The sequence below is a fragment of the Branchiostoma floridae genome, chromosome 11, assembly GCF_000003815.2.
Source record: "Branchiostoma floridae strain S238N-H82 chromosome 11, Bfl_VNyyK, whole genome shotgun sequence".
In the NCBI taxonomy this organism is placed as follows: Eukaryota; Metazoa; Chordata; class Leptocardii; order Amphioxiformes; family Branchiostomatidae; genus Branchiostoma; species Branchiostoma floridae.
This window is the reverse complement of record NC_049989.1, coordinates 18568289-18595189: the sequence shown is the minus strand read 5'-3', so window position 1 is coordinate 18595189 and position 26901 is coordinate 18568289. Positions and strand designations below refer to the sequence as shown.

At 40.2% G+C, this 26901-nt stretch overlaps 1 protein-coding gene across 1 annotated transcript in view; it reads left to right on the top strand.

Annotated features, from left to right (window-relative positions):
• Positions 1-12349: 12349 nt before the first annotated feature.
• The window catches only part of LOC118425313 (cartilage intermediate layer protein 1-like), a 20781-nt gene continuing 6229 nt past the window's right edge, over positions 12350-26901 (top strand). Inside the window, exons 1-6 of the mRNA XM_035834120.1 lie at positions 12350-12395; positions 12674-12967; positions 20672-20965; positions 22010-22186; positions 23973-24146; positions 24581-24755. Of these exons, the coding sequence (XP_035690013.1) occupies positions 12350-12395; positions 12674-12967; positions 20672-20965; positions 22010-22186; positions 23973-24146; positions 24581-24755 (1160 nt within the window). The remainder of the gene's footprint in view (positions 12396-12673; positions 12968-20671; positions 20966-22009; positions 22187-23972; positions 24147-24580; positions 24756-26901) is intronic.

Below are 26901 nucleotides of genomic sequence, written 5' to 3'. Positions count from 1 at the left end.
GATGCCCAAATCACCAAAATTATCAGCAAAACAAATTTTGGACTCCTTTATCCAAATACAAAGGTAAAGTTCTTTAAAAGCTGGCGGGATACATATTGTTTCACCTGTTGTGGTCCTTGAATTTATTCAGGCAGAGACAGTAGATGCTGCTAAATAATCAATTCAGTAAGTGTCAGTAGAGTGCAGATTTTCATGTGGTCAGTCCCCTGTCAGGTAGGAAAGAGATCGAATGTCCTTCTAGGATTGCTGACTGAGCACACGATGCTTGATATGCATGATGTTGGGCTAGTCTAAGTTCCAGAGATTGTGGGGGTGTTAACGGTTTTTTATTTGCTGATACAAATGTGATATGATACATATAGAAGTTATAGGTGCCAGCCCGATCGCGGGTCTGATCGCCCAACGGCCGAAAGCTAGAATCGAGGGTGATGCGGAATGCATTGTGCTGTATTTTATCCATGTCATGCCCACCTTCGCAAACACATGTTGCGATGCAAAATCTGCCAGAAATTGATAAAAAAAATTGTGCAGGTATTTTGCACATGTCTTCCACGTGTTCGTGAACAAACATATTCAGATCGTTTCAGCCCTCCAGGTAGGAAATGTAACGTTATGTAAAAGTAAAACTAATCAGAATTTTTTATAAAAACTCCAGGTCCACCGGTGATGACTTCCCATCCTTCGAGTAAAACCAGACTTGTTGGAGAGAGTGTGACTTTCTGTTGTAGTGCACATGGAACACCCCAGCCCTATTCATATGAATGGTAAGTTATCTACGTTTTATGTATACCGTAAGATGATTCATGTATATAGAATACTTTTCATATTAGAATATATAAATGTGGAAATTTGTGTCTTAAAGTTGATATTGTCTTCAGTGTAAGAGAAACTACAATAGATTTAATCAATTATCATGTTAATTTGTACCATGCTAGATAAGCATCCGATGCATTAAGCAAATCATGCATACTTCAGGATAAAGAACGGTGACGTCTTGCCTAAGACCGTTGCAGACAGCGACACCCTCAGCATTGATCACCTGACAACCTCTGATGCCGGAGAATACAGATGTAGGGCCAACAGCGATGCCGGTGCTGTGTACTCAAAACCAGCAACACTTACCATTCATGGTATATGATTGTTTTCCATTAACTGTATTTATGGGTTTTCAAATATGTGACAATTTCGATTATGGGAAAATGACGGTTCTGAAAATTCAATGTGCGATTCTGTTGAGGAAATGCGTTTCACTGTTGGCGTTGTTTTCTTTCAGAGGACGCGTCACAACAGTGCGACGTTCCAGAGCCCTACCATATCCAGCTGCCAAGAGCCTCTGTACAGCCTGATAGTGCAAAGATCTATAAGGTTAAGGTTTGGTCACTTAATCCGGACACAGGCCAGTGGCAGTTTGAAAGTAACTTGTTCATCGATCAAAGTAAGAATAGGACGCGCAGTGGACAGTTTGTGTTCGCATCCATCACCATTACCAGCACGTACATAAGTCTAGATAGCATTGCCTACAGAAATACAATTTGTTACGTAAAAGTCCGAACATACAACAGCAGGGATTATGATGCAAATGAACAGGAAAATGGCGTGACAGTTACTCTGATCACACAGCGGCCGGAATCACCTTCTTTCGGTAGATTCGAAACAAAAGTAACGGCAGCATCTAAAGGCGTGTGCATTCCTACCCAATGTCGAAGTAATGTAAACATTTACGTGAAAGCCGAGAAAGATGGCAGACTGTTCAGTGTTGCAAGATATGAAGCGTTGAGTTTTAGCATACCAATTGCAAATTATGAGACAAGTCCCGATGGTAAAGCGTTCAAGATTAATGTGCCATTTCCAAGTAGTAGCAGTAACGGACCCATGTATCGCGGTAATTGGCCGTATGGATCGAGTCAATGTGAAAACAGTCCGTCAACTGATAACCATTTCAGGTTTTACACAAATGGTAACTTGTATGAATATAACACAATAAGCACAGAAACATGTAGGGACCGACAAGATTACTTATGTTGGTATCCTGTCGAAAATTTTACTAAAAAAACATGCTACATAAAAGTAAGACTTACTGGGACCGGTCTGGAAGGAGCGACAGTGAGCTCTCTTAGTAAGGTAGGGACTCATAAGACGGCTCAGCCGAGCATACAGGGGCAACTTTATGGCATAAGGGAGGATGTTGCCGTTCCAAACGACCCAGACAGTCCTAATAGCAAGGCAGTTTGTATTGAATATAAATGTAGTGGGCAGCTATGGACGACGAATAGCGCGGGCAACCCAGTTTCTGACCCAGTAACTGACATAGATTACACGCTTGTTGAGGTAACTGCGACAGCCGGGTTATGTGCAAGACGTTGCGATCGTGGGACTGCTAATGCATTGTTCCAATCTACCCAGTCAATCCTCCAAACATTGGTGGATGCTGCAGACTGGCCGACAAATACTGATAGCAACACGTTTAGGTTTTTAGCTGATCAGTCATCCACTGGGCATTTCTTTGGGGTTTACCATGGGAATGGTGTTGGAGAGAATGGTAAAACAGAGGCATATGAAAAATGTCTGCATGGCAATGGTGACATGTCTCGAGACATGAACCCTGATGCAGGGTACGCCATAACATTCAATTGTTCATAAGTTGTTCTAGCTAGCTAAAACGGGTACATGATTGGAGCTACGTCCGAGCAAATTGGCAGACAAAACTATTGCCGATTATAAAATCTTTTCACGCTTTGTAGGTTTTGTTAAAATTGACTCTTGTAGGAAGAAGAAATATGTGATGTTGACAGTAGCAAGGTGACAAATGCGGTCTCCTTGCAAAAGCCTTAGATGTCAAAATATTTCCTTATCTGAATCAATTTTCTTAAAAAGATGTTTATATTGGTTTCCATATTTTATATAGAATTTAGAGTACCAAAAGTCATGTAACGTCAATCGGTAAAAGTAAAGCTGATGAGTTAAATCTTTATTGGGCGAAGCGTGAGCAACTCAGAAAATAAAATTATTAAATTATTAAAAGAACTATGAACCTATTTATGTCGGTTCGCCGCATGCAGCCATGTTTTCTCTGAAATACACGATGACAGCATTGCATTGTGAACTACTACTAGATCAAACAATGAAAATGACAATGATGTCTTTTCTCTGTAATAAATACCCAAGTATCATCATAATCTAGTAGGTTACACTACACACTGTCTGCTTTGACTTATATAATATTGAATGTACAACGTGGAGAGAAAGAAAGGGTCATAGGTGAGATATTTTATCAATCTTGTAGTCTCAGACACAGTCAGTTACTATTGAAAAATCTCTACAATCCCGTTACCGTTTTGTTGGATTTTATTTACAGGTAGATTATCAGTATCGTGTTAGCCTAACTTCATTTCGTATCTAATATGTTCTGGGTCTAGGTGGGTATACAATAATACCCATCTGTGTTACACATCTTTGTTAAAATCATGGCCATATTGTCTTAAAAAAACAAAAATCGATTTATTTGAATGAAAAAAAGTGTACTTCTGTTTCCTTACGATAATGTTAAATATACAGCCTTACATTTGGTATAAAGGACCAGAAATTATGATTTGTGGTCCGTCCGTGTAACACTGGACTGGAAGTAAAGAAAAAGAAAGAAGAGGAATTTTCTGTGATGTAAGCGTTTTGCTTTATTGTGAATGTTTACATTGCTATTGCTCGGTATTCCACAGTGCAACGGCCCAACTTAGGTAGGCTTTTTTTACTTTCTACTAACGACATCAATAAGTTGAACATAAGCGATTAACGCACACAAGTCTTTTGTTACCAATAACGACGGCACTGACGCCGATTTGAAGTCAGAAAATTACGTTATATGTCCATCATCTTGTATCGGCAAGCTTGACTTTTCTAAGATACTTTTTATCTAAATATAACCCCAGAACCCAATATCAGTGGACTCAAAAGGTTTGTATGTATGTGTTTTGTAAACAAAATAAAGGATTTGGGCGGAATTGGAGAAAAAAATCTTTACCCTCGCTAATGACATTATCCGCCAACTTGAATATTGACCCGTGACATCATCACGTTAGCATAAATTATGAATATCGAATCATAAATGTAACATGAAATTACATAAGATGTTAATGATACAGGAAACATGTGCGGTGCAGCAATAAAACTTTAAATTTGAAACCTCGTTACTGAAATTAGTAAAATCTGCCTGTCAGAAACCCGTTGCCATAAAGCAACACGAAAAATCACAAACTCACAGTTCTGGTGCCAAAAATACCCCCCAAGTCACCACCAAACCCCGCCTCCCCCCAACACACACACACACACACGTCTACATAGAGTTAATGAGCAGGGGTCAGAAGAGTTAAAATTCTCCTGCCAACGTAGGGTAGAAGCTTATTGACATCACGTTCCCCACTATCTTCTGTTGGGACCGAGGTCATCTACATGTATAGAGGCCAAGGCCTTAACCTTTTTTTTTCAACCTTTATTACCTCCATGAAATTTCATGGAGGTTATATTTTACCCCGCGTTTGTCTGTGTGTCTGTGTGTCTGTCTGTCTGTCTGTGTGTAAACAAGATAACTCAAGAACGGCTGGGTGGATTGGTTTGATACTTGGTGTGTTGGTAGGGTGTGATGAAAGCTGGAAATGATTAGATTTTGGGTCCCCTAGCGGCTCCCCTTGGTACTGCAGCGCAACTTCCGGTTTTGCTATCTTGGTGTTCTGAACATGCTATGGTCACGATTTTTGAGTATTAGAAAGCTCTTGTGCTCAGGAAGAAGTGACATAAGTTTGGGCCCCCTAGCGTCTAGTTTTGGGATAGCAGGGCCATTCTTGTCAAAAACTTCTGACGAGGATAACTCAAGAAGGGAACAACGGATTTTCATGATTTTTGGTATGTAGGTACCTTGGACAATGTTGTACAAGATGATATGCTAATTATGCAAAGTAGGAGCAAATTTGCATAATTAATGACAACATTCAATCATAGCAGTTTTTTCTATGTATCTCTTGCCTTGGACGTGATATGGTCTTGACATTTGGGTGGTAGATAGCTTTCAGTGTCATGACAAAGTGGAGCAAATTTCAGCCCCCTAACATTTAATTTAGGAACTGCAGGGGCGTTTTTGTCAAGACATTCCAAAGAGGATAACTGCAGAAAGGATTGACGGATTGGCATCATATTAGGCATGTGGGTACCTTAGGCAAAGATGTTCATAATGATATACATGTTATGCAAATGAGGACTTAATTTGCATAATTAATGAGGAAATTGTATAATTCCATTGTTTTCAATAACTGGACTTCTGATAAATGTAACACATGTTAATTATGATAGGTGGAATATAAGCAGATACTAAATATGGTAATGAGGAACTTATTTGCATAATTTATGTAAAAATTGCAAAACCACTTTATGATTAATAATGGGAATTTTATAATTGCGACATGTGTACGATTGTCAATGATGAACAACACCATGCATAAATTATGTCAATGTCTTAGTCATTTGCGTGAAATTTACAAAAGCTCTAAATTTTCATGGAGGTATGAGGTCGCCGAACTCTAGTTTAAACCTAAAGTCTGTATGCTACCAACAAAGACGTATAAAGAACGCGTGGCCATGCCTGTGGTAAATAGCCTGAGTACGATCCTCCTTGGTGACCGCTGGCTCAATACTTTCGTGGTTAGTCAGCAAAAGTATTGAGCCAACGGTCACTACGGAGGGTGGTACTCAGGCTATGTGGTAAGTCCGTGTGAGCCACAAATCACGCGGCACACGTATACGGTACACATCTTTGCCCCCAGGTCCATGCTGATAAGGTGATCGTTCAAGCTGTAAACACAGCTATAGTTTCTCGTCTGTAAGCAAAGCAAAATATAAGTAACGTGTTTTTCAAAGCTTTGTCCGCGTGAGCAAGCATGGTTTCATGTTATCGAAGTGAACTTTACTTTGTGTCAGTCGGTGAGCACTTTGTTTCGCGCTATTTAATTATATTTTGTCAGTGATCTGTGAACTCTTCTCGATAAGGGATATCATAACATCTATAAGTCGCTGTAAAGCATGCAGGCTGAATGATACACACGACCGACGGAAACCATGAGAGTAGAACTTCTTACGATCGCGGCATTGGTGGCCTTCACAGGTATGCGTTATGTAGGGTGATTGCTACACTATAGCAATACTGTTTTTTGTCTATCTTTACTCACAGAAAGTTAATGCATTATATATTTGGGCGAAGTGTCAATGACTTTAGCAGAGTAAAATACGTCAGTCTTCTACTGAAGAACTTTAGTCTGAGCAGGATTTTTTTTGGAATGCGGCGCAAACCTTGGAGTAGCCCGTTAGGTTGAGTTTGAACGAGCCCGCCCAATGGTTTCGTATATAAACATGGTCGTCAAACTGTGCACCTCATAGGTCTTGTTTAATTAGTTATTAGCCCTACATGTGTCAAAATTTTGTGGATCATGGCATGTTTAGACAATTCTCGCCACATTCTGCGTGATTCGGGAGTTAACGCCCAAAATAAGGCCAATTTTGACCATCTTGGATGTCCTGGTACACACTACATTACATGATGCTTGCATGCAAGCCCTGTACTATTATGGGCTTTGGCTATTTCGCACTTGAATGTACTACGTATGCAGTAAAGCACACTGAATGGGGGATGTAGCACCAGACCAAAATAGCTCAAGGTAAGTTTTACTGATCTAATGAAGCAATCACATTAGGAGGTTAGGATGTGCCAAAATAAAGTTGCCAACACGACAATCCAATTGTAATTTTAAAGTTATCCTGTATTCTGAACTTTCTTACCTCAAAACGTTTCTTTTTGAGTGGGGGGTGCACACTCTTTACCAAAACTCACTTTTTGTTGCTTACCATTTCCCACTATTTAATTTCCCACCCTGTAGGCTCCACCACTGCCATTTCCGGATGGACCATTTGGTTCGACATCAGTGACCCCATCGCCGGCCACGACACCGAACTGCTGGCAGACATTTACGGGTTATACCCGAGTTTGGTCTGTTTGTCACCACTACTCATCCAGGCGGAGACCACTGCAGGCGTACCGGCCTTGGACACCAACCAGGTCCTGCGTACTTTTGACGCAGACCTGGGACTGGAATGTTACGACACTGACCAGCCTGGCTATCCATTCTCTCAGCCGTGTGAGGACTATAAGGTCCGCTTTTTCTGTGTCGAAGGTAGGACATTTTATTTTCAACACGCTCTTGTTGGGTAGTTTACTACGTTTACATAGTGTTGATACGCAACATCTTGATTAGCAGAGTATTCACTGCTGTTGTAAACATATGGAAATATTTTACATAGGTTGATCAAATAACGAATAACTTTGAAACTATTGACAGTCGGAATGCATATGTTTCACTTTGAATAAAGATGTTATCAGCCATTTGAAAAAATTGTCAAATCTACTATTAAAAAATGCCAAGTTATCTGCATCAGTCCACAAATTATCGTGTAAGAAGCATTGTGCACATGACATTTCTGCGTGATCAAGTTTTTTGATACTCAGGGTAAGTGTGTAACAGCATCTATTTTACGGAAGTACAGAATATTCATAAATATGAAGTACTTTAGTACTATTTGATTACTGTTTGAACATTTCAAATTCTGCATTAGGATATAATGTTGCTCAAGTGAGGTCATTTTTCTGTAAATCTATTGGACTTAACTACAATCAATCAATCAATCATTCGCAGGCATCATAGTCTGATGCATAGTGGCTACAGACACAGCGGATACTGCAGGCGTCATATATTCTTAATCAGCCTGTGTCTACAACTCGTTGAATGTGTTCTTGTATTCTTATCCCCTGTATTTCGCCAATATAAGACAGAAAGATAATGCACGGCTTTTTTCTCTTCCGATGCATCCTCATTTTTGGGTTTTGATTCAAAATTTTTAATTGGCGCTCCCATGATATCTGTGCGCCACATAACCAGATATTCCTTATGCTATTTGTATAGGCTTTGCCTTATTTATCAAGTGGTTAATGGTTTGACACTATTGACACTCGGAATGCATATGATTGACTTATCAACAGAGAAAATGTAAAGTTGGACACCTATGTCCAAATACTAAAGTAAAGTTCTGTAAAATCTGGCAGGATATGAATGATGCAAGTTTGTTGATACAAATATGATATGATATATGTATAATATAACACGACCGACGATCGAAGGCTGACGTCTTTTTTTATCTATGACACGCCCACGGATTAACACATGTTTCGATTTAAACACCAGGTCCACCGGTGATGACTTCCAATCCATCCAGTAAAACCAGGCTTGTTGGAGAGAGTGTGACTTTCTGTTGTAGTGCACGTGGAACACCACAGCCCTACTCATATGAATGGTAACCTGCTTATGTTTATGGTATACCGTGAGGTAATACATGTTTAAATATAGAGGTCATTTTACAAGATATGAAAGAAGAAATCTGTGTCTTAAGTTTAGACATTGTCATCAGTATAAGGAAACCCACACCATGCTAGATAACTACCTGATGCATTAGACATGTATGTATACTTCAGGATAAAGAACGGTGACGTCTTGCCTAAGACCGTTGCAGACAGCGACACCCTCAGCATTGATCACCTGACAACCTCTGATGCAGGAGAATACAGATGTAGGGCCAACAGCGATGCCGGTGCTGTGTACTCAAAACCAGCAACACTTACCATTCATGGTATATGATTGTTTTCCATTAACTGTATTTATGGGTTTTCAAATATGTGACAATTTCGATTATGGGAAAATGACGGTTCTGAAAATTCAATGTGCGATTCTGTTGAGGAAATGCGTTTCACTGTTGGCGTTGTTTTCTTTCAGAGGACGCGTCGCAACAGTGCGACGTTCCAGAGCCCTACCATATCCAGCTGCCAAGAGCCTCTGTACAGCCTGATAGTGCAAAGATCTATAAGGTTAAGGTTTGGTCACTTAATCCGGACACAGACCAGTGGCAGTTTGAAAGTAGCTTGTTTATCGATCAAAGTAAGAATAGGACACGCAGTGGCCAACAGTTTGTGTTCGCATCCATCACCATTACCAACATGCAAATAGGTTTACAACGCATCGCTGACAGAAATACAATTTGTTACGTAAAAGTCCGAACATACAACAGCAGAGATTATGATGCAAATGAACAGGCGGATGGCGTGACAGTTACTCTTATCACACAGCATCCGGATTCACCTTCTTTCGGTAGATTTGAAACAAAAGTAACGACAGCATCTAAAGGCGCGTGCATTCCCACTCTATGCCAAAATAACATAAACATTTATGTGAAAGCCGAAATAGATGACAAACTCTTCAGTGTTGCAGGAAATGACGAGTTAGGTTTTGTTATACCAAATTATGAGAAAAGTCCCGATGGTAAAGCGTTTTCGATCAGTGTGCCTTTCCCAAGTAGTAGCAGTAACGGCCCGATGTATCGAGGTAATTGGCCGTATGGATCGAGTCAATGTGAAAACAGTCCGTCAACCGATAACCATTTCAGGTTCTACACAAATGACCACGCGTATGAATATAACACAATGAGCACAGAGTCATGTAGGGACCGTCCAGATTACTTATGTTGGTACCCTGTCGAAAGTTTCCATAAAAAAACATGCTACATAAAGGTAAGACTTACTGGGACCGGCCTGGAAGGTGTGACAGTGAGTTCTCTTAGTAAGGTAGGGACTCAGCCGAGCATACAAGGACAAATTTATGGCATACGGGAGGATGTTGCTCTTCCAAACGACCCAGACAGCCCTAATACCAAGGCGGTATGTATTGAATATAAGTGTAGTGGGCAGATATGGACGACGGATAGTGCAGGTAGGCCACATTCTGATCCTGTAAATGACGTAGATTACACGCTTGTTGAGCTAACTGTGACTGGGTTATGTGGAACATGTGTTTCTGGGTCTACTAATACATTATTTCAAGCTACACAATCAATCCTACAAGCCTTCCACTCCGCAGACTGGCCGACGCCGAATGCAGATAGCAGCAAATTCAGCTTTCTAGCTGATCAAGCTTCCACTGGGCATTTCTTCGGGGTTTACCATGGGAATGGTGTAGGAGAGGTTGGTAAAACAGAGGCATATGAAAAATGTCTGCACGGCAATGGTGGCATGTCTCGAGACATGAACCCTGATGCGGGGTACGCCATAACATTCAATTGTTCATAATCTGTGCTAGCTAGCTAAATAAACGGGATCTCACTGATGCTGCGACACGTTGGTGGCGCCGCTACGTCCGAGCGATTTGGAAGAACTCTTTACAAATTTCACCACTAAGAATGAATCTTTCCACACCCTTTGTGTTAGTTTCAACGCCATCAACCGCCTACTCTTTTGTAGAAAGAGGAAACATGTGACGTCGACAGTAACATGGGGGAAAATACGATGCAAAAATGCTCAATGTCATCTATAGCTATATCCTATTTTCAATAAAGATTTGTGTGTGTATTGGGCTCAGTATTTTCATTACTTTACAGTATTTACTGTACCTGGAAACCAGCATGTAATTTGTTGTGAGGTTAATTATGATCGGGCAAAAGGTGAACAGCTGAGAAAAGTCTGTGTAAAGGAAGCTTTATTTTCATATAAATATAAGATTTGGGAAGAAATGCATCTATCCTACTTTGCAGAATACGATTAAGTACCCACTATCAAAAGGTAGTCAGTATTTTACTACACCAAAAAACTCCCTAGTCCGTAACCTCATTCTATCCATGACGACGTCTGAAATTTAGGTTACAAAATGAATTTCATGTACACAAAATCCTCTTCTTATGTGTTCTTTGATATCTTATTAACAATAGGCCTTTTTGTGCTTATCACCCCTCATGTCTTCGTATAGGGTATGCATGTGTAGGGTCTTTGTGGGTAATGTGAGTGTCATATTGTTTCACGAACGCACATCGCGTTCTTTGTCACAGACACAGGGGCAATTCTGCAAAATTTTTGATGATTATGTATTCATTGATACATAATCTATCGGAAAATAACATCCTCTTCTGGTGTTTAAGACTATTTCAAAAGAAGTACATGAGCCTATTCACGTAATCCCCCTATCGGATAGTTTTGTAATTACTGAAGCATTCATGTAAATTTTTCCGGAGGGTAACAAAAGATACGCATAACGGATTTTCATGATTTTGTGTAGGTAGGTAGCTAAGATCAAAATATACAGAATGAAATACTAAAGATGCAAAATGGGGAAGGATAAATATTAGTAAAAGATCAGGCGAGGTCTATAACTGACTAGACTGCTCCCGACCTACCTCCAACTTTGTTTGCCTAGTGATCGGGGCATGGTCGGTTATATGTAACATTGGCTTAAGTAACTGTTTCCTGAAAAAATAGATACTTTCAGACAATATTTTCAGATATCACATGAGCTCAGTTAATGACAGGGGTTGAAAGAGTTAAAATTCCTCCGCAAAGTAGAATGGCTGATCGACGTAGCGTCCCCCACTACCTTCCATTGGCACTGAGGTCATCCAGCGGCCAAGGCCATAACCTAAGATCTGTATTCAATCAACAAAGACGTACAAAGAACTAACGTGGCCTCGGCTGTAGTAAATGCATGCGAGACTCAAATCACGCGGCACACGTACACGGTACACACGGTACACATCTTTGCCCCAGCTCCATGATGAGAAAGTGATCGTTTTAGCTTTAAATACTGAGCTTTGTTTTTTTTTTCGTCAATTCGTGCGTGGAAATCCAACAAAACTCTTTAAACATTGTCAAATTTGTTGAATAGAGGATTGTATAAAATAGTTACCATAACATGTTCTGGACGTACAAATAGATTTTGTTGATGTTTGACATGTTTGATGATAGATACTTATTCAATATAGCGTTGTTATTTCTATTGAAATTGAGATGTGTGTTCTTTTTTACCGTATCATGGATAAGAAATACAGTACTCTGACAATGTGTGACTTATCTCAACTTGACTAAGATAAGCATAGTATTTTCTTCAATGTCATCACTATGATATTTTCAACCCTAGTCGTAAAGTTGTACCTTCATCTATTATCGATCTGTTTCGTGTCACAAGGACTTTTTAATGTACTGACGGTACAAAATTAGTCTGGTAAACAAAATCACAATAACATGTTTTTCACATTTATGTCCGCGTGAGCAAACATGGTTTTGTGTTATCGAAGTGAACTTTGTGGCAGTCGGTGTGCACATTGCTCACGCTATTCAATTATATGTTTTGCCAGTGATCTGTGAACTCTTCTTGATAAGGGGGATCATACTATCTATAAGTCGCACTGAAACATACAGGCTGGATAATACACACGACCGACGGAAACCATGAGAGTAGAATTTCTTACTATCGCGGTATTGGTGGCCTTCACAGGTATGTATTAGTTAGGGCAATTGCTACACTATTATTGTTTCTATGGGGTTGTGATTTGTGAATGGTAAGAGCTTAGCCGGTTGGGATTACGTTTATGAACTCTTTAAGCAGTTTTGTAGCTTTTGAAACGATCTTTAGGGGAAGTGTATTTGTTACATTGCACACTCCTTACCGTGCTATATATGGTCACCTACTGCATTTTGGTACAGCAAAACTCCCGTTTTGTTGCTTACCATGCCTCATTAATATCATATATTCCGTACTTTTCCACCATATAGGCTCCACCACTGCCATTTCCGGATGGACCTTTTGGTTCGACACCAGTGACCCCATCGCCGGCCACGACACCGAACTGCTGGCAGACATTTACGGGTTATACCCGAGTTTGGTCTGTCTGTCACCACTACTCATCCAGGCGGAGACTACAGTAGGCGTACCGGCCTTGGACACCAACCAGGTCCTGCGTACTTTTGACGCAGACCTGGGACTGGAATGTTACGACTCTGACCAGCCTGGCTATCCATTCTCTCAGCCGTGTGAGGACTACAGGGTCAGATTTTTCTGTGACAAAGGTAGGACATTTCAGTTCTTTTTTTAGCTTTATTTTATTTACTTTGTGTTTATTCACAATATTTTCAGGAAACGTATTGTATCTAAATATAATTGCTTCTGTAATTATATGGAATACCTTGGTGCTACTTGTCTTTTTTTAATGAAGAAGGGATATATGAATACAGGATAACTATAATTTTGTGAAATTGGTGGCAACTCAATTTTAGGAAAATTCACCCGATTTGGTGTCGCTGGCGTTTTGCGACATGAAAGTTTGCGCAGGCCACAAAAGATACCCCGCCTCCTCCACTCCGGTCTGAATAGGGAGTGGTTTGCTATTTGACTCTGCAGACTTGTCAGCACCGTTTACAGCCCTGGATTTCTAACTGCACTATGTGTCAATGTGTCAAACATTGACAGGAAAAGTCGTCAACATAAAAAAAAATATACCATTTGAGAGTTTCCTGGCACAATCAAAACTCGTACGGCCATTGACAGCAGAGGTCAGTTTAGCCTGCCTGCTTTCTGCTCTTATGGTCTTAAGCTCGCCTTCAAAATACTTGATGTGAGACCACCCATGGAACCTCTCAAAAGACCTCTTAGAATCCTACACGCAAGTTACTCTCAACTTTTTCAGTATGATTGCTGTTGTACATTTTAGATATTCTTTTTAACCCTGCCATGACCTTTATAAAAGGTACATAAAGTAAAACTAATCAGAAGTTCCTTGATAAACACCAGGTTCACCCGTGATGACTTCCCATCCTTCGAGTAAAACCAGACTTGTTGGAGAGAGTGTGACTTTCTGTTGTAGTGCACATGGAACACCACAGCCCTACTCATATGAATGGTAAATGAATTACGATTCATTTATAACATATAATCAGACTATTTGTATTATTTTACAGGGTATAATTGTGTGTTTAGAGCTCATCATCACAAAGACCAACAGAGGCTACCCGAATTAATATACGATGCCATCTTAAAATGTTCATTTGTTCCATGTCACGATGTCCATGTTAGACTCCAAGTATCCGATGCTTTATACAAATGCATGTTTATTGCAGGTTTAAGAACGGTGACGTCTTACCAAAGACCGTTGCAGACAGCGACACCCTCAGCATTGATCACGTGACAACCACTGATGCAGGAGAGTACAGATGTAGGGCCAAGAGCGATGTAGGCGCGGTATACTCTAAATCAGCAACACTTACCATTCATGGTACATGATGTTATTTTTCTATTTACTGTACTTACGGAATTTTACATAATTGACAATCCAATTATGGAATTTTTTTTTTAAATCTTCAAATACAATGTTAGATTCTGTTGAGGTAATTTCAAATGCGTTTCACTGTTGGCGCTGTTTTCTTTCAGAGGACGTGTCACAACAGTGCGACGTTCCAGGACCCTATCATATCCAGCTGCCAAGAGCCTCTGTACAGCCTGATAGTGCAAGAGTCTATTACATTGAGATTTCGTCACTGAATAAGGAAACAGGCCAATGGCAGCTCGAAAGTGACTTATTCATCAACCAAAGTAAGAATAGGACACGCAGTAGCCAACAGTTTGTGTTCGCATCGACAACAATTACCAACACGCATACCAGTTTATCAAACATAGCTGACAGCAGTACAATTTGTTATGTAAAAGTCCGAACATACAACAGCAGGAATTATGATGAAAATGAACAGGCAGATGGCGTGACAGTTACACTGATCACACAGCGGCCGGAATCACCTTCTTTCGGTAGATTCGAAACAAAAGTAACGGCATCATCTAAAGGCGTGTGCATTCCTACTCAATGCCGAAATAACGTAAACATTTACGTGAAAGCCGAGAAAGATGGCAGACTCTTCAGTGTTGCAAGAAACGAGGACTTAGGTTTTAGTATACCGAATTATGAGACAAGTCCCGATGGTAAAGCGTTCAAGATTAACATGCCATTTCCAAGTGGTGTAAGTAACGGGCCCATGTATCGCGGTAATTGGCCCTGTGGGTCAAGTCAATGGCAATGCGAAGACAGTCAACCAACTGATAAACATTTTAGGTTTTACACAAATGTTGGCTTGTTTGAAGACAACACAATAAGCACAGAAGCATGTAGGGACCGTCTAGATTACTTATGTTGGTACCCAAGCGAAAGCTTCACCAAAAGAACATGCTACATAAAGGTACGGCTTACTGGTAACGGTCTGGAAGGTACGACGGTGAGTTCTCATAGTATGGTAGGAACTCATAAGACGGCTCAGCCGAGCATACAAGGACAACTTTATGGCGTTAGGGAGGACGTTGCTCTTCCAAACGACCCAGACAGTCCTAATAGCAAGGCAGTTTGTATCGAATATAAATGTAGTGGGCAGATATGGACAACCAATAACGACGGTAGACCAGTATCTGATCCAGTAACTGACATAGATTACACTCTTGTTGAGCTAAGTGTAACACCTGGATCAGGTGCGACAAGTTGTGTTGCTCAGGATCCTGTTCAATACTTTCAATCCACACAACAATACTTGCAAATTTTGGGAGCGAGTCAGATCGATGCTGGGGACTGGCCGACAAATATTTATAACAATAGATTCAGTTTTTTAGCTGACCAGACAGCAAATGGTCACCTCTTTGGGGTTTACCATGGGACTGGTGCAGGAGAGATAGGTAAGAACGAGGCATATGAAAAATGCCTGGACGGCAACGGTGGTGTAAACCCAGACATGGACCCTGATGCAGGGTATGCCATAACATTCAATTGTTCATAATTTGTGCTAACTAGCTAAAACGGGTATCTCACCGATGCTGTGACACGTTGGTGGCGTCGTTGCGTCAGAGAGATTTGAGGAACGTCAAAGAATTTCCCCAATAAAAACGAATCTTTTAAGGCCTTGTGTGCTTCGTAGAACAACGAACTACTCTTTTGTGAGAAGACGAAATACGTGACGTTGACGTTGGCAATAACGCATTATCCATAGCCATATCATGAAACACTTAGAAGGTCACAATATACTTATGGACTACCAGCATGGTTTCAGAGCAAAGCGATTCACAGAAACACAGCTTAGTTTACTAGTTCACGGCATAGCTGGGGCACTGAACAAAAAAAAAGACATGTGGATCTAGCAATACTTGATTTCACTAAAGCCTTCGACAAAGTCCCACATAGCAGACTCATAACAAAACTGGAGTTCTATGGAATTCCAGGAACTACATTGAACTGGTTAAAGGCTTTCCTGACAAACAAAGAGCAAACGGTAGTGGTACAAGGGAAGGCCTCAGCTTCAATTAAAGTAGCGTCAGGAGTTCCGGAAGGGACTGTCCTGGGACCATTGATTTTCCTCTTGTACATAAACGACTTGCCAGACCAGCTCGATTCAAGTGTGAGGTTATTCGCCGATGATTGTCTGCTATATATAGAGGTATCTGCAAAGAATGATTCACAACTTCTGCAGAAAGATCTGAACACCCTGGAAGAATGGCAAAGGAAATGGCTTATGCAGTTTAATCCCGATAAGTGTTATATCATGCATAAAATAAACAAACGCACACCAAATGTGTCCCTTACCAATTTTGTGGTCAAATATTAGCAACCACAAAACCCACCCATACCTAGGTGTTATCTTAACAACTGGGCTGAAGTGTAATGTCCATGTTAACAAAATAACAACCAAGGCTAAACATACATTGGGAGTAATCAAACGTAACTTGTGAGCATGCTGTAAGTTGTGAGCGTCACTGGTAAGACCTAACCTTGAATATGCTGCAACAGTATGGGATCCGTATAAAAAGAAAGACAGTATACGTAGAACACAGTAGAGTGGAATTTGTTATCACCAAGCACGGTAGGGGCATCTTCTCTGGATAGCTTTAAAAACCTCATGCAGATAGATGTGCAAAAGCTAGGTGTGACGGGTCGTTCAGTGTAACCAGATGCTGCCGCGCCGCGTGCCTGCGAAGCTGGTGTGTTACGTCGAAGGGCGGTAATACCGGCTCTATAGATACAGATACAGATGGTACCTAGCAAATATGATATCATTGCAAAAGACTGTAATGTCAAAATGTCACCAATATCGATACCATATTTCTTAATATTGATCTTTGTGCATTGGGATCAGTACTTTCAATAGAATGCACTGTAACTGAAAGCCAGCATGTAATTCCGTAGCAGTATGTGTAATGAGCTTAATCTTACTTTGTTGAAACATGAACAGCTGATAACCTACCTGATGAGCCTATTCATGTCGGTTTGCCGCATATATAGCTATGTTTTCTCTGAACTATATAATGACTGCAGCACAGTTTAATGTGCCACATTTTTATGCTACTCCAAAAAGTGACAACGAAAATGCTATCTTATTTTTGTAATAATTTTCCAAAGTATCATTATATTGCAGTGGGTTACACTAGAAGTCGTGTATTTCATCTCATAAATATGACTCCTTAATGTGAAGAGAAAGAAAAGGTCAAATATAAGATTTTTTGTTCATCTTGCAGTGTCAGTCAAAACCAGTTACTTAATATGAAAATCGCTGTGTACCATTTTTTTTTATTCTACTTACATGTGTTTTCCTTGAAATTTATATAACAAAGTAGAAAGGTTGCAAAAAACAGATAAGTACAATGAAGTGGTGGCGTACCCCTTGTACATGCAGCTTACGATATGATGAACTTTTGTTGTTTAGAGCGTATGTTATCCAATCTGATTTTTTCATTACGTGATACGAGCGTGTACAAATATACAGGTTTAGTACTTGACATTAAGTACAGCTGTATTTCATAAAGAATTTTACATGTGTCCATACAGTATTTATTTGTTTGTTTTTAATTCAGGCTTACTTATTGCAGTGTGATGTCATTCCACCAGAAATGCTTGAGATATGGGCATTCTGCAAATATGTGGAGATAGTTTGCTTAAAGCCCGGTTACACGAATTTGGCTCCCGACCTTTAGCCGAAGCAGTATTAGGCCATGCCTATCTTGGTGTGGGTAGGTGTTGCAAAGACAAAGGTCAGGGTCGATTTGGGGCCCCCTGTGTGTGACCTTGGTACTGAACTTCGATTTTTTTAATCTTTTGACCAACCTATTCTACCTCAAATAATGTTCTGATTGAGCTATCTTAATGCCCATCTCTATCTAACTATTTTGCCTGTGGCAAGTAAGCTAACTCTTTTCGTTGTAATTATATGGACTATCGGCAGGGGTTTGTCTCTCTAAACAAAACATGCTGGACCGAGGTTTTCATGTACTGATCTGCTAATATTTCAAATATTATTTTGAAAAGTAGTTTCAGTTTGTTCTATGTGATTTCATCTTTAATCTAGTTAACCAAATATCATCGATGAAAATCGGACAATGCTTGTCAGATATCATAAGATATTGCCATTGTTGACAAGGCTAACCGCGTGCATGTTAATAGCTTTTTTTCTATTTTATTCCTATCAAATTATCAAATTGTTACCAAACTGTGTGTTCGTATGTAAAAACCCAGGGTAAAAATTTCCAAAGCTACTTACAAACACTTACTCAAATTAAGAATGTACATGTCGATGTTCTGTCAACACTACATGTGGGTCCCAAATATTTACCCAGAACAAACATGACCGTCGTTTCCTGGTGGGAAATTTGCTCTCAGTTAGCAACAACAGTGCATTTAGAGGTCACACACGTTCATCTGACAGTTCAGTACCCGTCAATGCTTAACGTACCGCATTATAGTTTAACTAGCAAAGACGTTACACGGAAGGGTAGAAACCCCAAAAAGCCCCAAAGCCAGGTCCTTCTTCAATCCGGGGTTGAGGTAGTAAGGAATGGGTACCAGAAAGCTTTTTGGTTGATGACAGAAATTATTCTAACGTTTACCTTTGCCATGTGATTTGTCGCCCGCATTGATCCACCCATAAACATATGGCTCTACAACGACCGTAAATCAGTCGTCATCTTAGCGCAGATAATGAAAATAAGGACAACGTATATCGTTGCTTAAATATAGCGTAAGGTCGCGAATGGTGAATTACACGCTAAAATGGTCGTTTTCTCTTCGATCTAACAAAACACCATTAAATGTGTGTGTGTATCCGTTGAATTCATTCTTATGTCTTAAGCATTGTTGTCAAAAAAATCAAAAAAGTAAAAGTACACTCTGACCGTACAAATAGGCTGTTAGATTTTACATGTCAATCGACATTTCTAAACAGCCTTCCGGAAACCAATGAGTAGTAAATTTCTAGTCAAAGTGAAGTGAAAATTTCGTCTCTCATTGGACATGAGGTCATTCAGTGGTCAAGGCCGTAGCCTGCGGTCTGTGCGTTACAAAATAAATTCCCTTGACCAGGCCTGTATACCAAAATAAATCATCTGTTGGTAACATTGAAGCTTCTTAAGCATCCACTAGAGGTGAAATGTTTTTATCCCTGTGAGACCGTCTAAATCAATGAATGTAATACTCGGACATCGGATAAAATGTGCGGAATTATTTACGCGTAGAACGACTAATACGACTTCCCTTCCCTACTCAAAAGCTGATATAACGATTGTTACAGCTGTTTGCTACGCTATGTTTCCCCATCAATTTGCCATCAAATCTAATGCAAAGCTGAATGCACTCTTGGGAAAGCATCGGCAAGTTTGTTAAGATAGAAAATAGTGTATCATCATAAAACACAGGTTTAAGCTGGTGTGTTACGCCGAAGGGTGGTTATACCGGCTATATAGATACAGATACAGGTTTGAAAATGTTCCTACAGTGTGATAGGTGTGTGTAACACTTACTGTATCCAATATAACATATTTTTACTAATTCATAATAAAATGAGGTCCCATATTTCATATTGCATCAGAATTGCACCCTTACTTCGACAATGTCTAACTTGATTTGTTGTCAAAGAAAGACATTCTTCTTTACACTGTCCATCATCGTATGTCGAAGCGCCTTGTCTTTAAAAGGATTTAGTGAGCAATGTATACTGTAATGCATCTGAACGACTTTGTAATGTGCTGTCGATGCAAAAATTATTGTTGTAAACAGAATCACATGTTTTTCCGCGTGAGCAAACATGTTTTCATGCTAACAAACTGAACTTTACCTCCGGGTAGCAGAGGTGCACGTTGTTCTCTTCTATTTAGCCGTTGATCTGTGAACTCGCCGTCAAGATAACGGAGATCGCAGCATATATAAGTCACCCTGAACCATTCTGGATAATACACACGACCGACGAAAATCATGAGAGTAGAACTTCTTACGATCACGGTACTGATGGCCTTCACAGGTATGTAGTATACAGGGCAGTCGTTACACTGCTACAATGTTGTCGCTTTGTTACTCGTCACTTTGAAAAAAATTAAGGAAATATATTCCTTATTTTCTAATTCACGATTATTATGTTTGTTTTGTCCTTCAGGTTTAATGAAAAGTAGCATTATGTAACCTGATAAAAGGGAAGACATCTTATTCTTGATGTGACAATCAGTTTTTATTATCAAAAGTTGACATATGATTGACTTTTACAGGGCTTGACATTGGGCATTAGATCTCCTCCTATCTTAAAATATCAGTCATTAATCAACATGTTGATTTTCAAGACATATTTATTGTTTCCTTACCCAGCAAACGTTTTCTTTTGTTAAAGTGTACAGTCTTTGTCTTACTATATGTAGCCACTTAGTGTATTTTGATATAACAAAAGTCCCTTTTTGTGCTGACCATGTTCACCCCATAATTTCCCACCCTGTAGGTTCCACCACTGCCATTTCCGGATGGACCATTTGGTTCGACATCAGTGACCCCATCGCCGGCCACGACACCGAACTGCTGGCAGACATTTACGGGTTATACCCGAGTTTGGTCTGTCTGTCACCACTACTCATCCAGGCGGAGACCACTGCAGGCGTACCGGCGTTAGACACCAGCCAGGTCCTGCGTACTTTTGACGCAGACCTGGGACTGGAATGTTACGACACTGACCAGCCTGGCTATCCATTCTCCCAGCCGTGTGAAGACTACAGGGTCCGATTTTTCTGCGAAGAAGGTAGGGCATTCAGTCTTCTTAACTTGGCCAATACGTTTACGTTTTCAGATGTTTACGTTTATGCCTTTTATGCCCTTTAAAGGCTTTTATAGAAAGAGCTAGTGTCACTGATCATGAACGTTCGTTCGCAGCTATAGCACGCGATCCATTTGCTGCATCCGTATGTATAAGTTTGACGTACCGCCTGCAAGTGTTTGCCTTTTTCTTTATACCGAAACAGCTTTTATAGGTAATGTAACATTTAAAAAAAACACCCTCATCTTTATAAAATCGTGGTAATGTCATCCATGTCGGTGGCGTTTGTGTGCCTGCGTTAATTGGGCTTAGTCCAAGGAAATGCTGGGTTATGTGGTGCTCTAGCGTCCTTTGTCTAGCGGCTTGACACAAGCAAATGTTAAGCTCATAAGAACTGGCTTCCTACACTGAAGTGGCTTCTGTCTAGTGTTAGAAATATGTAAATAGTGTATAGAAATAAACTACCTGGACATAATTAGCATAACAATTCGATACAAATCATGCTATTCAAGAGCCAGCTTGTATAACTTATAAATCACTGTATTTCATGATGGGATTCACAACTACATGAAAAAGAGAAGCATATTGGTAGATATCAGTTATACAAATGAAAACCTAGTTTTCATTGATATGAAAAAACTATAACTTTGTACTTTGGCCTACACGATAAGAACCTTTTGATGAATTAGTCTGACATTTGGCACATGGGTTGTTAAAGTGGATAGCAAACACATTAGCCACATTACAAGCATCATAACTATTTTACGGAGGAATGTATCTTACGGACTCTTGTTTTATTTTGAAGTCATGTTACTAGATAAAACAAAACGTTTCAAAGAAGATCAACGGCAATCTGGCCCCATTGGGTCTGCCTTGGTACTGCAGAAGAACTGTCTTTTTTTTATCTTTGATATCAGCCATATCAAGTCAAGTCAAGTATTGGCCATGTTCCTGTCCCATGACAGTAGATTGATTCAGCTGAGAAGTTAAATTATGTTGAAAAAAAGTCTTCATTACCGTTTAAACCAGTCAACGGGCAGTGGTCCCCGTGGTCAGCATGGTCACAATGTGACAGAACCTGTGGTGGAGGGACAGAGACACGAACCCGCACATGTGACAACCCACCGCCTTCAAATGGGGGTGCAGATTGTGTTGGAGAGAGCACTGAAACCAGACCTTGTGCAACCAACGCTTGTCTACAGCCAGGTATCTCTCCTTTTTCATACAAAGACATCCCTTTTATATCTACTTAAGATATTTTTGTGAATATCATAGCGTTGTTATATAGCTTCCTATCGCATTTTAGAATTGTGCTTCTCACTCAATATTTAAAAAAAAATATTGTTTAATATTCTATGGATATTCTTTTAGAAAGGTCTGCCGTCTGGTCAATTTAATCTGTCCCGTTTTATCCGTCCCATTTTGTCCACTTTCTGCTTTGGAAAATATAACATTATGATGGCAGGTATCAAAAGCATGCAGAAATACAAGTTATGTTTTTTGTGACAGAAATTGTAATGCTGGGCCAGTTATACATTAAAACACAGAGTAACCTGTTGATTATTGATTAATTAGTTACACCCCTGTCTGATCCACAAAAACACACACACAGTTAACGGGGGCTGGACCGCTTGGAGTGACTGGAGTGTCTGTAGTGTGACCTGTGGTACAGGGACGCAGTTCCGCGCACGGTCCTGCACAAATCCTGCACCTGTGGATGGTGGATCTGACTGTCAGGGCCTGAGTCAGGAAACAAGACCGTGCAACGCTGCCGTCCTTTGTCCCAGTAAGACTTTTTAGGTGTAAAGAGGAATTAATTGTTTCAATGAACAAGTCACTAGGCCAATTTTACTGCATTTAAGCTCATCATGAGTTTCAAATTGTTATTCAGAGACTTTTGGATGATCGGGATCTACATTGTTGTTAAAAATGATAATCTCTATTGTATTCTGGCTGCCCGCACTTATACATCCTGGTCTTCGTCATGTCTTTTGTCTCAGGTGCAATTTGGAGTTTAATATTAGCAGTGATGATTACACAAAGACATGTTTCCCTGTATCGCATAGAAATTATATCTCTTTCGAGAAGTTACACAAGAAAAGTATAAATGAAACCACTATGCTTTTTCATCTCAGTAGATTTCGTAATTTACATAGAAATCAATTCTAGATACATTCAGAGTATAACCATCGTTTGCTATATGAACATTAATTTGCGTGGTAAAGTTTGATAAGATTGTCTATGGGGTATCGTCCTTTTCTATTCATTCCTTTGCAGTAACATGTGCGCATTGGCAACTAAATGATACCAAAGACGTCTAGAGGATCATCAATTTTGAATATTCACATAAAAAATCATCTTTAACTTTACGGTCTATCCTAACCCTAGTTGACGGTGGATGGGGGGCATGGTCCAACTGGACAGCTTGTGATGTAACATGCAGTGGAGGTCTGATGCATCGCACACGTGAATGTGACAGCCCGACTCCGGAACATGGCGGCAGTCCATGTGTGGGAAACAACCAGGAAAGTGTAGCTTGTGGGACGGACCCGTGTCCAGGCAAGTAAACCTCCTGTTGCGTTGAGAAATGATCTTGCAGATCCTGCTTGTTAGATATACGTATGCCAATAGCATCGTTGCAATCGGAGTATTACATAACTATCAAAACTTTCCCATTATAATTATATCCACTATCTGCACCACTTGTGCCCAACCGTACAAGAGCAGAGCAGGTATAGTCGCACATCGCTGAATCCATCTGATTGAACCATCCGTCAGGACGAAAATGACTAGAAGATATTGGTTAATGATGAGCCAATGGGTGTTCCAATGGCACAGGAAGCTTAGTGATGTGTTGTGGTGTGTAATGTATTTATAAAGTCACTCCATGTTATGTGACGGTAATTACAAATGCTGAATCCTTTGTATATGGTTAAAAAAACGCAGAGCCACCTACTGACTACGCCACTGCCTGATTTACCCCCACCCACAGTTGATGGAGGCTGGACCGCTTGGAGTGACTGGAGTGTCTGTAGTGTGACCTGTGGTACAGGGACGCAGTTCCGCGCACGGTCCTGCACAAATCCTGCACCTGAGAATGGTGGATCTGACTGTCAGGGCCTGAGCCAAGAAACAAGACCGTGCAACGCTGCTGTCCTTTGTCCCAGTAAGGCTTTTTTGATTAATAATAATTGTTTCATTGAACAAGTGGCTGGGGTATCATTACGACATTTGCTAAATATGAATGTGAAATTGCTTTGCGTAGAACTCGGGTTCACCTGAATAGTAAATACTCTGCAAGACACATGTAAGAGTTGCTTGTCTTTTTTTATTCCCTTTAGTATGTAATAACGTGCTTTGACAAGTAAATGATCAAAAAGCAAACGTCATATTCAATTTTACGTATGAATTATGACCTAGACTGTCACATTTTGTGTATGTACATGTATAGATGAGTTATTACCAGCCATGTATATGTATTCATATTAAATGTTATGTAAATGATCCAGGTCCGCATTTAAACAGTGCTACGATACTGAAATGTGTCACCCCGGTTAAATAAAACAGAACAATGAAACAAACGGTCTATCCTTACCCTAGTTGACGGTGGATGGGGGGCATGGTCCAACTGGACAGCTTGTGATGTAACATGCGGTGGAGGTCTGATGCATCGCACACGTGAATGTGACAGCCCGACTCCAGAGCATGGGGGCAACCCCTGTGTGGGAAACAACCAGGAAAGTGTAGCTTGTGGGACGGACCCGTGTCCAGGCAAGTAAACTTCCTGTTGTGTTGAGAAATGATCTTGCAGATCCCGCTTCAGCAAGAACACAGAAAAAGAAATCAACAGCATCATTGTAATCGAGATAACGGACGTATTCAGTGGTGTTCATCCAGCTTGCACATGACAAGAAAGACGAACTCAGATATGTCTACACCATCGCATGCTTAATGTCAGTCTTTGTGTGCATCTAATACAGTCGACGGTCACTGGTCTACATGGGGACAATGGTTGCCCTGTGACGTCACCTGTGGAGGCGGTACCCAACGACGAATACGGACATGCGACAACCCTCAGCCTCTACATGGTGGAAGGGACTGTGCTGGGCTGGGTGTCACGACAAGAGACTGTTCCACAGCAAATTGTCCAGGTGTGTGGAATTTTATTTTCCTTGTATTATTTTATTATTTCCCTGATTAAAAGGGAGCTTAATGTAGGTCGAATGACCATGTAATATGGATGGTACTCACTGGGATGAGCAAGTGGCGAGTCCCTGACCGAGACATAGGGTATGACACTTTGCACTGATAATTTTGTGTAAAATTTTGGTCTGTTGTCCCGATTTGATTGAATTTTTTCTTTATTCAGCTGTCTCTTTGTACATTTCTATATGATATAGATTCAAATTCTTTTGGCAGATAGTTCCATATACATAACTAGAGTTCCACGAACAGATACCTTTGCCAAATAAACCAGGTTTGTTATGTAGTTTGATGGCTGTAGACATAAATGTGTTACTCATTACATTGTATTTCATATGCCTGGAGTTGGTTAATAAAATGGAAATTAGATCCCAATTTAAATAATTATTGTTAAGTTGTATCAAGCATTACTTAAGCTATCAGCTTAGTACATACTAAAATCATGATGATCATTTCAACCCTTCTTGACTTATTCTCTTTCAAAGTCTGAAACTAAACCGGCTTCTGCAGTTCAAAAAAAGATGCAAGGGGACCCAAACATACACACCTTACTCTCTACCCTCGTTTTCAGTTACAGACTTGACAACTTTGATAGTCCTATCATGGAATGCAGTGGATTCATGAACTTTTCGCATTACTTACGCAAATTAGCTGTTGATTTATCTGATTAGCAACTCATTATGTAAGTCGTCACTTACCAAAAATCATGACGATCCGTCAATACGTTCATATTTTCTAATTGATTATGCAAATGATGTCGTCATTTGCATAATTGATATCTATCAACATTTCTCTCTTTCTCAGCCACATATGTGACAAGTTTGCAAGATACATCATGTACTGGAGTGAATTTTCCTCATTAATTATGCAAATTATCTGTTGATTTGCATAATCAGTATCTCGTAATGCAGGTCTTCACTTAGGCTATCTACATACAAAAAATCATGATGATCCGTGAACACATTCATATTTTCTCATTAATTATGCAAATGAGGTCATTTGCATAATTGATATCTATCGACATCCTCTCCTTCCCAGCTACATATGCGACAAGTTTGAAAGTCCTATCATGGAATGAAGAGAATTTATAAACTTTCCTCATTAATTATGCAAATAAGCTGTTGATTTGCATAACTAGTATCCCATTATGTACGTCATCACTCATACTATCCAGATACCAAAAATCATGGTGATCCGTCCACACGTTCTTGAGTTATTCTCATCCAAAGTTTGAAAGGAAACCAACGCCTGCAGTTCCAAAAAAGCCGCTAAGGGACCCAAACTCACAGCACTTTCTTTCTGTCCCAAGGGCTATCTACCGCTCAAAAATCACGACCACAGCATGTCCAGAACACGAGATATCAAAAATAGAATTTCCGCTGCAGTACCTTAGCAAGCCGCTAGGGGGCCCATTATCGAACTTGACCCTCGTTTTTCCGACCCCTACCCACCTACCAAATATCATCAGGATCCATCTAAGGCTTCTCGAGTTATTCTGTTCGCACATAGACAGACAGACAGACGTACAAGCCTAAAACATAACCTTAGCCATTCTGGCAAAGTTAATAAAAACCTGTCTAGATTTAACAGGTTGTCTTTTTTGAGTGCTGGGTAACTTACTTACTTACTCCGGCGAGCTCGCTCGAAGTCTCCACATAACCAGTTTCCTCCACCCCTCTTTGTCATCCATCGCTGCGGGAAGTTGTTGCAGGTCCAGA